Raw genomic sequence first — 15,669 nt, 5'->3', positions numbered from 1 at the left:
AAGTTTTAAAAAGGATGTTGGATAACCATTTGTCTGAAGTGGTGTAGGGTTTCCTGCCTAGGCAGGGGGTTGGACTAAGAAGACCTCCAAGGCCCCTTCCAACTCTATTATTCTAAAAAAAAAACACCAATTGTGAACTTTTATATTTACTCTTTAATAGTTGAATTTTGAAGAAAATAAGAAAACATTTCAGGCACTTTCAAAAATGATTTTATCAAAAAGAAAGCTATGAAGACAAATATTTGGATACTTCTAGAAAATTGGATTGAATTCCCTTTTAAACTTATTTTGCAGTATGTTTGTCTCTCTATAAACATTTTCATTCTGTTTCAGTATGTGTTGGCAAAGATGTATTTATGAGTGACAGTTACTAGGATTTCATTTCAAAGAGACTTAGGTAATCAGAGATGTTGTATATCACTGTCTATCATTTTCCACAAAACATTTCTTATCTTGCTGACTTGTTTGCATAAGGCTGATATAAAAGCTAATTCTTGTGGGCAATACCGTTGAGCCTCTTTTCTCCTCACAAAGTAATTTATTTTAATTAATCATATGATCATTATTCTGTACTAGGAGCCCTAGATATATTTAGAGTACAATATGTAGATTTTTTTAACAATTGGTAGAAGCTGAATGCATCAATATATGTGTTTCTTGGCAGTCTATTAAAATAAGTATTGGGACAGTTTTTGAGAAAATGTGCCACCAATTGTGTAAAATTTGCTAGAGGTAGGTTGTAGATATGAATATATTTAATATAAAATATATATTTTGCATTTCCCTTGCTTTATAGTGCTTTTATAAATAAACAAATTTAAAATGGAAGCTATATACCTAAGCATCTTACAAAAGAAATTGGGCAGTTAGCAAAAAGTCTCCCAAACCCCTAGAACTTTCAGGAAATGCTTAAACACATTAAAGAAAGACTTGAATTATGATGATGTTGATGATGGTTTGTCACACAGTCAACCAGTAGTTTAGAGTGGATTGGATATTTTATCCACCTATCAAGTCCTTCCCAAGAACCTGGGATATGATGTTGTTTGATGACATTTAAGGTATCCTCTCAGGATGTAAGTGGTTCCAAGTAAAGCTGCATTTTGCAAAGCTGCATTTTGATTGATGGTGATTTTGTCAATGCCAGTGGTGTTCACATGGTGCTCCAGATGTCTTGAGATTGCCCCTAGGTGCTTATTACTATTGGTGCTATCTTTGCTTTGTTTTGCCACAGTTGTTCTATTTGAAGGTCTTTGTATTTTGTTACCCTCTCCAGTTTGTTCTCTTCAATTCTGCTTCTTCAGTTAGTATCACATCCACTGTCGAGATGTTTTTGACTTTTGTACAAAAGTTCTTAATTCATGGGTGTTATGGGGCAGGTTCTTGTCTGTTTGAATTCTAAAAACCCAGAGCACTTCTTCATTTCACGTTGTCTATTTTCTTCTGCAATTCATGCTTGCAAGCAAATGATATTTCTTGCAGATATTCCTGTTCACCTTTGTTGCCACTTTGTCATGTCGTTGCTTGTAAGTACAGTAGTCTGTGCAATTTTCTTGCAGTGGTTAAATGGCTGGTCCACTGTTTCTTCAGTTTCTCTGCAGAAGCAGCATTTGCTGTCTTTTGCTACCTTCTCAATCCTGGTTTGTATGCATTTGTTGTTAAGGCTTGGTCTTGTGCAGGAGGAATTAGACCACCTGTCTCTTTATTTCACTTTTGCTGCTTTTAACAGTTGTCAGGTCTTGTTATTATCTGCTTTGCCTGCTATTGTTGTATGTACTGGCCATGTAAACTTTCATCTTGCTATGTCTCTTTTCAGTTCTTTAGTTGGTCTGTCTTGCTGGCCAGTTTGGGTACTCAGGAAGCTTTTGTGACATACTAGCTATAGTGCATTTTCTTCACTGTCCTTTAACATTGCTATTAGGATGAAGGGCATGATTCATTGTCATTATTTTTTCTTCTATCCTGCCTTCCTGGTCTTCCTATCCAGGGATTTACTTCTGCTTATGCCCTATTCCAGTTGTTTATCTAATGACTGGAAATGCTGCTGTGTTAATTTCCTTGATGTATTTCCTCTACTGAATTTGGGCTTTAAGATCTTCATTCTGATGATATATTCATTTTTAATGTTGTTGACTTCAGTGTGCTTGATGTTGTCAGTTTGAAGGATGCCCAGTTATTTAGTGTTATTTGCTGCTTTGTTATTTCCAGTGCTTCCTTAATCTTCCTTGTTTCTAGGTGATATTTCTTGATCAGGTATTGGTTCATTGTCTCATTTTTCAGCGTCTTTTCTTCCATCTGTTCTATCTTGCTTGCATCTGATCATAGCATGCTCATCTTATTTTCCAGCCTCATCTTCCAAATTAGTAATGTACTGTTTGAGTTTTTTCTTCTTTTTTGATTTTACATCTCAGTTATTCTGCTGTGCTCTTGTTCCTTACAATGAACTACTGCTTATATTTGATATTACAGTATTGGCATCATTTAACAGATAACAGATAATCAGAGTTGGAAAGGACCTTGTAGGTCATCTAGTCCAGCGGTCGCCAACCGATGGGCTGTGGCCCACTGGTGAGCCATGAGAAAATTTTGGTGGGCCGCAGAGAAATCTCACCTCTAGAGCACCCCCCCAAAAGCAATTAACCCAGGCTGCTCAGAAACATAAGGCTGCTCAGCTCACATGGCCCGCGGGAACCCTCCCCGCCCAATCACTCCTTAGCTGGCAAACTTAGCTGCTAAGTTGCTATTTTTCCTTTTTCCGACTATCATCTATTCTGTTGTGCTGGGAGATTTAGATTAGCTAGGAAGCAGGAAACGGTTGGATTTCTTGCTTTCTAGATAAGCAACCTCCCTTAGGACTGAAGGTTTGCTTGCAAGCAAATTCAGTGCAGACTCACGGCAAGCAAATTTGAGAGACTGAGCTAACCGATGGCAGATAGATAGATCACTGAATGATTCTGTGAGTAACTCAATCTACCTGCTTTGCCCGATTTTGCTCTTTTTTTAAATAAAAAATTCAATATTTACATGCATGGTGTGTTGTGAGTTAATTTTGTGAGTTTGCTTGCTAGCAAATTTTATGAATTTGCTTGCAAGCAAATTTTATGTGACAGACTGAGCTAGCCAATGGCAGATAGATAGATTTCTGAATGAATCTGTGATTCTGTGAGCAAATCAATCTGCCTGCCTGCTTTGCCTTATTTTGGGTAAAAGTTGCTCTTTTTTATAAAAAATTCAATATTTATATAAATATTTATAATATTTACATACAGACCATGCCCAGCCAGTCACATGACCATCAAGCCACACCCACAAATTAGACCATACCCACAGAACCAGTTAGTGGTCCCTTGGATCTAAAATTATGAGTTTGGTGGTCCCTGAGGTCCAAAATGTTGGTGACCCCTGATCTAGCCCAAGCGGGAGACCCTACACCATTTCTGACAAATGGCAGTCCAATCTCTTCTTGAAAGTCTCAAGTGATGGTGCTCCCACAATTTCCGAGGGCAAGCTGTTCCATTGGTTATTTAATAGTTGTGCTAGATTTTTCTTTGCAACAAGCTTCAGTGCAGGCAGTTTTGTCATGTTAGTCCCAAAGAACCAAGAGTTTCTTCTTTATAGTGTTCACCTATTGACACAATCTTGCCAGACTAAAGCAATAATCTACCTTGCTATACTCTGTAAATTGCTATGGAAAGTGTGCCCTTGTCCTTTTACTGCATATCAAAGACACTCAGATTCTCTGCCTCTTTATTCTTTGGAAAAGGCCCCTTCCTCCTGCAACTTTGGACTACATTCTGCCACAGTTGTGTTATTTTTATGTTGTTCCTTGTTTTAATTTTTTCTTAGTTAGAAGGCATTGTTTCTGAGAAGACAAAAGAAAGGGTACCTGATTTGGAAATTAAAATGATTCCATAGCTATGTTGGCTTCCTCTCCCATTTATTTTCCCTAGTTTGTCTCTACTGTCTGAGCTATTTCTGGAAAAGATTTGATTTTTTTTTGCCCTCACTAGACCTTTGCAGTTCTTCCAATTCTTCTCCTGTGAGTAGTTTATTTGGTATTATAACATGACTGTGATCTGCTAGACTCTGTTATTTATAATGCTGGATGTTGTTCTTTCTAGAACTGATGTATTGTTTTCAGATTTCCTTCTCGTGTTGGACCTGATCAGATCATTATTTGTTTTCAAACTTTGTATATTTCAGTATTTCAATTTCAAACACCTTTTCTTCCAATAGTCCTGCAGCTACTGGTCCTGGTTGCTCAATCAACAGTCCCAAGTCCTGCAGCCTTTTGTCATCAGATGTCCAGGAACTAGTACAGTCTTTGTTGGCCCAGGCAATGACCAATCCAATATGGGGTTCTGAAAATTACCTTTCACCATATTATTTATGGGATATACAGGTAGTCCTCGACTTACAATAGTTCATTTAGTGACCGTTCAAAGTTACAATGGCACTGAAAAAAGTAACTTATGACCATTTTTCACAATTATGACTCTTGCAGCAACCCCCATGGTCATGTGACCAAAATCCAGATGCTTGACAACTGATTCATATTTATGACAGTTGCAGTGTCCAGAAATCATGTGATCACCTTTTGCAACCTTCTGACAAGCAAAGTCAACGGGAAAGCTAGATTCACTTAACAACAGTGCTACTAATTGAACAACTGCAACGATTAATTTAACACCTGTGGCAAGGAAAGATGTAAAATGGAGCAAAATTCACTTTACAAATTTCTCATTTAGAAACATAAATTTTGGGCTCAGTTGTGGTTGTAAGTCGAGGACTCCCTGTACTCTTTGTCTGGATTCTCTGATGAGACTTGTCCAATATGGTTGAATCTCTGACATAGCTCTCATTTTCTTCAGAGTTCAAAAGCCACACAACCACAGCAAGGGAGTGCCTCACTGGGGAATTATTATAATATTTTTATCCTATCTTTTATATATAACTCAAGGTGGCAAACATACATAATATTTTTGCCTCCTCCTATTTTTTCCAAAACAATGACCTTGTGAAATGGTCTGAGCTGAGAGTGACTGGCTCACAGTCACCTTGTGTTGGGTTTCATGCCTAAGGAAGGTCTAGAGCTTACAGTCTCTAGGTTACTAGATCAGCACCTTAACCACTACACTAGACTGACGCTCTAAGAATAACCATTTTGATTTTTTCTTGAGCTTTTGATAGAGATACTGTTTTAATTCAGTCATGGATTCCATCAAGTAAGAAAGCAACTCAAGTGCCTTTGAAGCAACCAAGTATCTACTCCAAATTGATCTGTTAAAAAATGCTTAAGTTCTGTTGTGAGCTGGAAAGGCCTAATTCAATTTGAGGTTGGAAAAATCCTTAAAATGATAATTACATAACAATTAATATAAAATCACGATGGGCAATTTCTTTTCACTCCAATTTCCCTCCAATTTCTCCAGAGAAAAAGGGGCAGGAAAATGGCAAATTTCAGTAGTATGATTTTCCCCATCTCTCTATCTCTTTTTCAAATTAATCTTCAATGTGTACATACTGGTCCTTTTTAAGGAAAAAAAAGTAACTCACCCCCAAAGGCCCCAAATCACCCCACCAGTGATGTTACTAGCACGTCACGCTGGTCTTCATAGATAGTAGGTAGGTTGGTAGATAGAATGTACATTTCCAAGACAGCATGAGGCACTTCCATTATATCAAATTATTTGTAATGTAATTTATCTGAAACTTTTCTCTTTTTCACCTTCTGAGAGGAGTATGTTTCCACTGTAAAATTTTCTAATTTGGTGTCTTCTTTACCTCCATCTTTTTTCCTTTGTCTCATTAGCCCATTTCTCAGTGTCCCACACACATAACTTGGATACTTCCCTGTTAGAGGGTTCCTAGTGCTACAATCAAAACCACTGTTTGTTTTAATACCTACAATACTCCATCTGCTTTCCTGAAATTGATTTTTATGGAAAAAATGGCACTATGGTTCCACAATAAATGCATTTTCAGAAAATCCTTTATATTAGGTATGCTGGATAATTGTTACTGTAATTCAAAATGGAGGTGTATGTAAGGATAAGTGGGAAGATCCAGTTCTGGGGATACAAAGTCAATTGTGGAAGCTGATCAAGATTCTTCTGAACTCTTGCATTCAGATTATATAGGTTGGAGGTAAATAATTTGTTGTTCTCTTAAAAACAATGTTATCCCTTAGTAATTAAGAAAAGACAATATATCTGGTTTTGGGAAGGAGTAAAGTACGTTACAATTTTATTTCTGGGAATTTCTTTTTGATTTTCTGCTTCATCATAATAGAGAATATTAGGTAAGCTTTATGCAGATCTGTTTGATTTCAGGAATGCATAGAGTGCCTTCAGATTTTAGGATTCTTAATGAGTTTTGGGGCTTTCTGCTTTCAAAGTTTATTGTATGCTCACCTAAAATACTATGAGCAAAATTTTATCTTCTTTTCCTGTCCCTCTTGTGTTACCTTATTACTTACATCTCTTTTCTTTTGCATAAAAAGTTTGTAAGGAGCAGAGAAGATTGAGTTGCTGCACCCTTTTGTGTGGAAGCATCATGTATAAGTCCAAAATAATAATATAGAGCATAAATGACTAAGTCAAATATAATAACTGAATAGACTTTTATGTTATTTGTTTCTGTAGTTTTCATTATAGTAGTACTAACTCTCTAAGCTGCTGAGCCGTTAAGATTCACAGGTAAACACTGCATAGAATGCATGAGTATGTGTGGGTAGAGGGAGTTGGTATTAGCAATCCTTGATCCACTCTTCTGCATTTCTGCAAACCAACTAAAACAAATACTTAATTTTCTACAAAACAATATATGGAGTCCTACATATACCCACTAACGAGACAAATGAAATTCAATATTACTTGTACCTTATGGCTTAAAAGTAAAGTCTGATTTATTATCCTTCCTTATTTTGGCATTTTTAAACCCAAACACTGTTCATACTTATAATTCAAGGGTTTCTGTTTAGTTAATAGAGGGCATATGGTTGCTTTTCTCACTTGACTTCCTTTCTGTCTTCCTTTCTGTCTTGAAGCTTGGGAGCAAATTTTCTAGACTTAGTCAAACCTTTTCAGATCTTTGGACCAGTTAGTTAAAAAAAAAAAACAATTTCTGGAACCTCTGATCAATTGGCAGCTTTTTGCCAAACCCTAGAGTTTTGTGGAACACATTTTGACATATCCAGTTCTTGAGAATCTAGCAACATACGAGTAATATAGAAAATCATAATATATTATACTTTGAACAAACAAATAACAAATATAAGAACCATGTACTATGTTAATTTGTTAAGTTGATTGCAATTTCTAATATATTCCAGTAGATACATATTTTAACACAGAAAAATTTACCCCTCAGAGCACTCTGAAAAGTCCTAGACTTATGGTATGGATGCCTGTTGAAATATTATTTAGAAACTAAGAAAATCAGATTATTTTTCAAATGTATAATTGATTTAAAAACGACAATTGATGGGCAAAAATAAGCATATTAAAGGATGACAAACACCAAATTTACTGTGAATATTGAAGTCAGAGAAAACTTAGTTGTTTTATCACAGGTATACTCTCTAGTGTTGATTGTTAAAATAAATCCTTCATAATCAAAAAATGGTTGGAAATCCAATAATCTGATGTTTCCCCATTTTTGAAAGCAGTGTTATAAAGTTTATCAATTTTGAAAGATGATGCCATATAGAAAGAAACAATTCTTAAATGTTGATTTGTCTTCTTGCCGACTGTTATTCTATTAAGCATTACTAACCCCCCTCCCCCAGACACACATACATACACACATACAGAGTATAAGAAATTGGCTTACTATATGATAACTACCATGATACTAATATACATTTGGTCCAGGTGGGGCTGGAGGGATCCTAGTAGTTTGTTTTGCTCTGCCAACAAAAATGGAGCTTGTGGGGGCATGTACACCCCTCTGGGCTCCATGCACACACACCCAGGTTCTGTTTTAGGCTGTGACGGCCTTCTGCATCTCTCTGCCAGCAAAAACAGAGCTCGAGGAGCCATGTGTGGCCTTCTCTAGCTCTGTTTTTGCTGGCAGAGGCACTGCGGGCCAGTCCTTCACTGTTTCCAGGGCAGCCCCACAGACCAGATCTAAGCACCCGCGGGCCTTGAGTTTGACATCCATGCCTTAACTACTATACCAAACTGGCTCTTTATCTCTACTTGTGATTATATGTCACTGAATTCAGGCTTCAGTCCTGGAATAAAATGGTAAAAAAAGATGTATGCCAAGGAAAAAAAATAAAGTATTTATGTACAATAAGAGAAAATTATGATTAAACCAGAAGGTTTTACTTTTTACTGAATGTTACTGTTATGTGACAATAATCATAGTAACAAAATATTTATCATGTACTCTGCAGATTTTTGCTGAAAAATAGTAACGGACTGTTCAGGATAAGGCATTAATGAAATTTTGGGTAAACTGTCGTACTATGTGGCTATTTTGCTAATGAGATTCTTAAAATTTAATATTCTGGATACTCCAGATGTCCAAAGCCAAACCTGTACATTTTTTGAAATTTTTTGTGCTCCGTGGATTGTTGTATATTTATACTTCATTATAGTCTTAGATTAGCAGTACCTTAAGAAAATACAGGCAGAACACGACGATGCTGTAGAAGTTAGTTACATTAATTCAATCTTCCTAAAGATAACATAATACAAGTTATTTTAAAGTCTTTTGCAACAGTTATTTAGCTTTAGCTTTTGATCTTTGAGGCAGTGAAAATAAAATTTCTCTATGTAACCTGGAATTTCTGTTAATAAAGGGCTTACATTAGCCTTAAGAAGTCAGAATAAACTTTACATCACAAAAATCACATGTTCAGTTCACTCAATCTCCTTACATTCACAAGGGCATCTTCACTGTGTAGCTTAGATATTATTAAATCTTCCTTCTAAAACTGCTGAGGAGAGAACATTGATACTGATTCTAGTAAAGGCTCATAGGATAAGTAGGTACTACTCTGATTTTGTCTAAAAGGTCAATACATTTTAAAAGTTTGACTATGTTCACTTTGTGGCTCTGTATCACCTATCTTTGGCTTAATTCTTTCCTTGCCTCAATATAGTACATGCCAGAAGTTATCAGTTGCTTCATTGAAAATTCCTAGTTTGCAGTTTGCCTACAAAACTGTCCCACCACTTGGATTTGTTTTCTTTCTAGTGATGTTGATGTTGTCATTTTAATCCCTGATCCAGGCAATTACCATTGTTGGCCATGGATTTCATTTTGTTCTAGGGCAGGGCTAGAGAAACTTTGCTGTTTTATCATTTATGGACTTCAACTCCCAGAATTCCTGAATGAGCCATAAAAGGTTCCCCATCCCTGGCCTACTGGTTTTTCAGTTGTGGGGGAAATCAATTTTTGACATACATGTGTATATATTAAACAGTCCCATTCAAGTCAAAAATTGGTTTCCCCCACAACTGAAAAACCAGTAGGCCAGGGATGGGGAACCTTTTATGGCTCACTCAGGAATTCTGGGAGTTGAAGTCCATAAGTGATAAAAGAGCCAAGTTTCCCAACCCTGTTCTAGGGGGACACATTCTAATTTCAATGTTGCACTTAGGAAAATAACTTGGTGTAATAAAAAAAAGTTATTTAAAAGCTTATCTGAATTTTTTTTAGAGGTGTTGAATTTAGAAATATAATGCATTGGATACACAGAGATCAGTAATGTTTTTGTAGTAAATATATTGATTTTGATGGTAATGTACTTATCTGTCTGGTTTTTATGTAGAAATTGTTTTAGAACAGCTAGTTTACTGTATTACATTTTTAATATAGCATTGATGAGACAAAGCCAAAGTAAGATCCATTCAGGAAAACAAAACATTTGAATAAATAAATAAACTGTAGATTGTGCTTAATATAAATAATGAATGAGTGCAATTTGCTGCTGTTGAAAAGCAGGAGGTATATGAAAGTAATTACAATTGGTTGTGGTTTTTTTTAGTAATAATAAGGCTGCAATTGTGATTTTTAATTTCTATGACATATAATACCTGCATATTGCTTTGTAATATAAGTCTAGTCATAATAATTTTTACTTTTAAATTTAGCAAGATGTTAAAATTATGTGAGAATATTTATCATAATTATGTATTCTTAAAAGCTGAATGAGTGTTTCCTATTCAGTAACTTATTGTTCTCTTCAACTATTTAATGATGTATTTATTTATTTATTCATTCTTTTCCTTATATTTAATTGGAATCTACTTTTGTATAATAGTTCTATTGCTTCACATCTTGCATCCTGGAATGAAAGAGATCTTGATTGTTTTCCAAGTGCTTGGAGAATGTGATATCATATACTTCATCATTCTTTGGAGAATGTGATATCATATATACTTCATCATTCTTTCCTTCTTAGGGCTAAATGGTTATTTAAATCTCTTCATAAGGATTAGTTGCTAGTTCCCTGGTCAGTTTTACCATCATTCTCTGAATCTGTTCCACATGACTAAAATTCATTTTAAAACCTGATCTCCAGAAACTGCATTTGCCACTTTTGTACCCAAATCATACTGCTGACTCACATTCATTATGTAACCAGGTTTTTTATTCCTATATTCATGTCACAAATATTGTTGCAAAGCCAATTATTCTCTATTCTTATCAGAACTGAATTTGGTGAGGTAGGAACCATTATCTTCCCTATCTTGAAATGTTATGGTTCTGTCTTTGCCAAGGACAGCCTTTGCAGTATTATATCTGCATTTGATTTCTGTTTTCTAACTGCATTAACCTGCATTTGTCTGGGTTAAATTTTATTCTGTTAGATCAGCCTGTTTATCTAACCTGTCAGAATAATTTTGAATGCTGTTCCTCTCTTCTAGGTTATTTGATTTCCTATCAGATTTTTTGTGATAACTAAATTTGATAAGGATACTTCCTGTTTCCTCATTTAATAAAAATATAGCTCAGGATTGTAAATTCTCACCGAATTCCTAAATCTGCTTTGAAAAAGAGCCATTGATAAATTTTCAACTGCATTCAGCTTCTAGCTTTAGAACATTATTATACTCATGGTAGAAAATTTTTCAGTAGAAGTAATGTAATCATATAGCAGCTTACAACTATATCCAGAAATAAGTTCCATCTAATTCACTTGTAATATTTCTGTAATTTGTTTTCTGGAAGGATCTATAATTATCTGAGAGTATTAGGGGAGAAAGGAAGATACGTTTTAGCCAGTGCTTGAAAGTTGAAAGCCACAGTCTGGCCTTTACCTTTATTAAACCTGATTCAAGTTGTAAGAATGCATTAAAAACACAACAAAACATCTGAAATACCACCCTGAGGAATTTGTACTGAACAAGTTCCAAGGGGCTAAAGCTAGAAAATAGTGCCAGCTGAACTTTACATGTGAACTGAACCAGAGATTTAGCATGAAATATTAAAGCTGTTTCTAATTTGGGAGGAATCAGTTTAAATCTTAAGTGGGGTATCTGTAGATATGTGATATTTCAAACATTACAGTATGTATTTCTATTGCTAGCAATGAAGAGCTAAAGGAAATATTATATTCACTGTAAAATGAAAAGGGTATATAGATAGTCCTCAACTTATGACCACAATTGAGCCCAAAATAACCATTGCTAAGCAAGATTGAGTTTTTCCCCCTTTTATGACCTTTCTTGCCATAATTGTTAAGTGAATCACTGTAGTTGTTAAGTTATTAACACAGTTGTAATCTGGCTTCCCCATCAAATTTACTTGTCAGAAGGTCGCAAAAGGTGATCACGACACTGCAACTGTCATAAATATGAGCTACTTGCCAAGTGGCTGGATTTTGATCACATGACCATGGGGTTGTGTAAAAAGTCATAAATCATTTCATTCAGTGCCGTTGTAACTTCAAACAGATACTAAACAAATAGTTGTTAAGTCGAGGACACCCTACAATGAAGAATGATACCCTTTGTCAGAATTCTTTGACATCCTATAATTGCATCTTGTGTTTCTTTATAGATTGTTAAATCAACATTTGGTTTTTTAAACATTTTATTGACATGAGGCTGCAATAAAGCTGGTATTAATATGTATTGAAGTAAAACTTAATTTGGAATATAGTATTTGGTTTTGCAGTACTTTTCTAAAATAGCATTTTAAAGATAATTTAACCTTTAACATTATTATTTTGTGCCTAAACTTGGTAGACATTACCAACTAGTAATTTAGAACAGATCAGAGAGCAAATAATTGTCATTGAGATATGTACCTCAGTCCAATGTTAAGATTGCCAGGCAATCTGTCTAATCTATCATTTGTTGTTTTCATTTCCTTACAAACAATTCTGAAGTCATATTTATAAAACTAAAATAAACTATCAAAATCTTTTATCTCCCCACTAATCACCATAATAGCTATTATTTTGTGGCCTTTTAACAGTCACCTTGATTGACATGGAACTAAAGGAACCTATTCTCTGAATTTGAGAAAGAAAACACGTTTTCCTTCACAAAGAGGTTTTTTTGGTCATTTGAAAATACAAATCACCAAGTAATACAGGCAAAGCAAAATGTGTTTATTAAGGGGAAGTGTCAAGTCTTTATATAGGGTACAGAAACAAATGATACATACATTGGGTATATGTGATATGTCAGAAATCAACAAAAAATGATTATATGTGAGTGAAGACAGAAACCCTTAAAATATATTGATCTTCCCCTTTATTATCTGTGCTTGTTTCTTTAATACTTGCAACATTCAAAGATTGAAGGGCTCTCTATTGTTTAGTTTATGAATAGGCTAATTATTGTGGGTAAAAAAGAAGTGGATTTGGTTAAAAAGGAAACTTCCTGAACTTTTTTTTTAAAAAGCATGGATGTCATTCTAAAATGCTGTCACCTTTAATTAAAATCTAATAATAAAGTCTAAAATTCAAATTAATAATTTGAAATGAATGTATATTCCTTAAGTGCATTGAAAAAGTACAGTGCATATGAATGGAGCAACCCATTTTTAAAGCACTAGAATTTATAGCCAGAAGTGTCCTTTCTGATTTAATTCAGAGTTCTGTTTAGGCCTGGATTCAATACAAACACTCCAGATTAAATACAGTCTTATTTCTATCCAGACATGACATATGTTAGTTTTTGAGATGGCAAGTCTGTTAGTTCATAAGTAGATTAAGTACTTCCTTTCTTTAACTTTTTGTTTTAATGATGAAACTGTAAATTCAGATTATCTGGGCACTGTTCTTTTATTATCAATGGGCTTTTAACTATTAATATTTCTTCCACATTCATTCCATATTTACCAGTGTGAGTTACGTTCTTCATTATTTATACTGCTATTTCATGCTGAAAAAATTTAATGACCTGTACTTCATATGAGTGATATTATACCTAGTTTGATATTAATCAAATCAATTTTTGAATTGGAAAACTTTTAATTGCTATAAAGCTGTGATTTAGTAAATGAAACTAAAATATTGTGTAATTAATTTTTCATACATTTTCCTGAAAATTAAAATAAGTTTAAATAAAATATTTGATTACATTATTTATAATATATTATTTATTTTAGAATATTAAAGTCTGTGCAGAAATAAGCATTGAATATCTACTTTCCTTGTGATATCTTTTCATAATAGTGGAATTTTAACTTCATTAATTTTAACTACATATTAGTAGGATTGAGATTACTTTTTGAAATATTAATATGATCCTATGATTATTCAGCTTTTCAGTTTTATATGCTACAATATTCTATACATTTTTATATAAGAAAATGAAAGAACTGTGTAAGTTTTGTAAACCAAAACTGAACTGGTGATTCATTGATGACAATGAGGTCTTTAAATTAACAAGTCTTAACATATTTTAATTATATATCATTTTCCATATTAGCTCAATGAAAGATTCCAGTAGCTGTTGTTGTTATTGTAGAAGCAATTAGTTAATAGATGAAGAATATGTAAAGTTTTGGAGAGTTTCTTATATTTTTATACAATGTTCCTTAATTAACCTAATGCCAGATTTGGTCGACCTGGAGTTGAATGCTACTGCCAACATGATAGTGGTGCTGCAGTAATCCAGCTTCAGTTTTTGATCAATGAGGTTTGTAAGCTTATGGTATAACTCAGATCTCTTTCCTTTACTAAGGGATTGTTTTTGTTTTTGGTAGATAGATAATTCAGAAACTTATTCTGTTGTAGTGGGTGGCTAGTTGCTATCAATGGTATATAAAAAAGAAGAATTTGCTGATTTGCTTTATTAATCCCCCCTCAAAATTAGGTAAACACTTTTTTTAACTTAAAAGTTGATGTATTTAAAAATTAGTTAAAATTAGTTAATTGTGAATATCCTCATCTGTTCAAATGTTATTTTTAACAGAACACTGAATATTTAAAATCCTTAGATTATGTGTTCTTTCCCCTCTTGGTAGTGTTTGCTTGTGATTGTTTATGTGTTTATTTGTACTATTTTTTATTATTAAATATGTGTTTAATTATTACAGTATGTATGATAAAATGAACAGAAATGACTCTGCCTGATCGAAACAATAAGTTGTAGGCATTTCTGTTAGTGTATACACTTGGGTAAAATGGCAAATCATATTTTGTCATTCAGAGCTACTTTTACTTGTACACTGCCTCTTTAAGCATACAAATAAAAGAGATCAGAAGAGCTTTGTTTTTCTGACATTCTTTTCAAAGCTATTATGAGATTCTAATATTAAATTATTGATTCTAAATGACATAATTAAAAATAAATGAAATGGATCTAGCCACTTTGTATTTACAAAACCAATAACTTCAAATATATTGATTTTACCCTTCAATTGCTACTATGAAACTGGTCTTTCTAAAAAGGACAGTGTCCCTAAATCTCAACAGATTTTAACTATATTTTTCTCTTTTAAGGGTGCCCTTGTGAGTGCCTTGGCTGATGATACCTTACATTTATGGAACTTGCGTCAGAAAAGACCAGCTATATTGCATTCCCTGAAATTTAACAGAGAAAGGTAAATAAATAAATATACACATATGCACACACTCATACATTTATTGTTTTCATGTTATATGATTGACATTAGACACTTTTCAAAAGGAAACACTAGGATTCCTAAAAATCCTGGTAGACAGTTTGGACCCCTCAGAAAAAAAAATCTCACTTACATATGTCTGATAAATCCATAAATAAGATGAAACCAGTCAAGTGCAGCCTCCTGGTGGTCATTATAAATAAAAATACTACACATGTCTAAAAATAGAAATTTTTCTCCACCCCCAAACGGGGCATGGAAGTAGTATAAAACCTCATGAGACATTGGCATATGTAAGATCTCTCTGGTTTGAATGCTAATGGAAAGGAAGGTGGATTATATATTCCATTCTAAGATGAAAGAATTGTAAAGATATTGACTTACAACTCTTAATGAAGAAAACTCATGGATTCTGAAAAGTATGAGCTCTTTTCACCAGAAACAAATATTTAGTTAATCCATTTGTAATTTGGATACCTTCTTAAATTGGCATATTTGCTCCTTTTCTATTTTTTAAATTGGAATAAAGGCAAGACAGATAACAGATAATCAGAGTTGGAAGGGACCTTGTAGGTCATCTAGTCCAACCCCCCGCCCAAGCGGGAGACCCTACACCATTTCTGACAAATG

At 34.0% G+C, this 15,669-nt stretch overlaps 1 protein-coding gene across 6 annotated transcripts in view; it reads left to right on the top strand.

Annotated features, from left to right (window-relative positions):
• STXBP5 (syntaxin binding protein 5) overlaps positions 1-15,669 on the top strand; it is a 111,833-nt gene that overhangs the window by 18,028 nt on the left and 78,136 nt on the right. For all 6 annotated transcript variants that reach the window (XM_026666228.2, XM_026666230.2, XM_026666229.2 and 3 more), the window contains exons 3-4: positions 14,030-14,111; positions 14,918-15,018. In XM_026666228.2, coding sequence (XP_026522013.1) covers positions 14,030-14,111; positions 14,918-15,018 — 183 coding nt within the window. The remainder of the gene's footprint in view (positions 1-14,029; positions 14,112-14,917; positions 15,019-15,669) is intronic.

This window comes from Notechis scutatus, chromosome 1 (genome assembly GCF_049901735.1).
Source record: "Notechis scutatus isolate UNSWTSFEM ecotype Mainland chromosome 1, rNotScu1.2, whole genome shotgun sequence".
Lineage (NCBI taxonomy): Eukaryota > Metazoa > Chordata > Lepidosauria > Squamata > Elapidae > Notechis > Notechis scutatus.
Note: the sequence above shows the minus strand (reverse complement) of the source record. Positions and strands in the feature narration are given on the sequence as shown.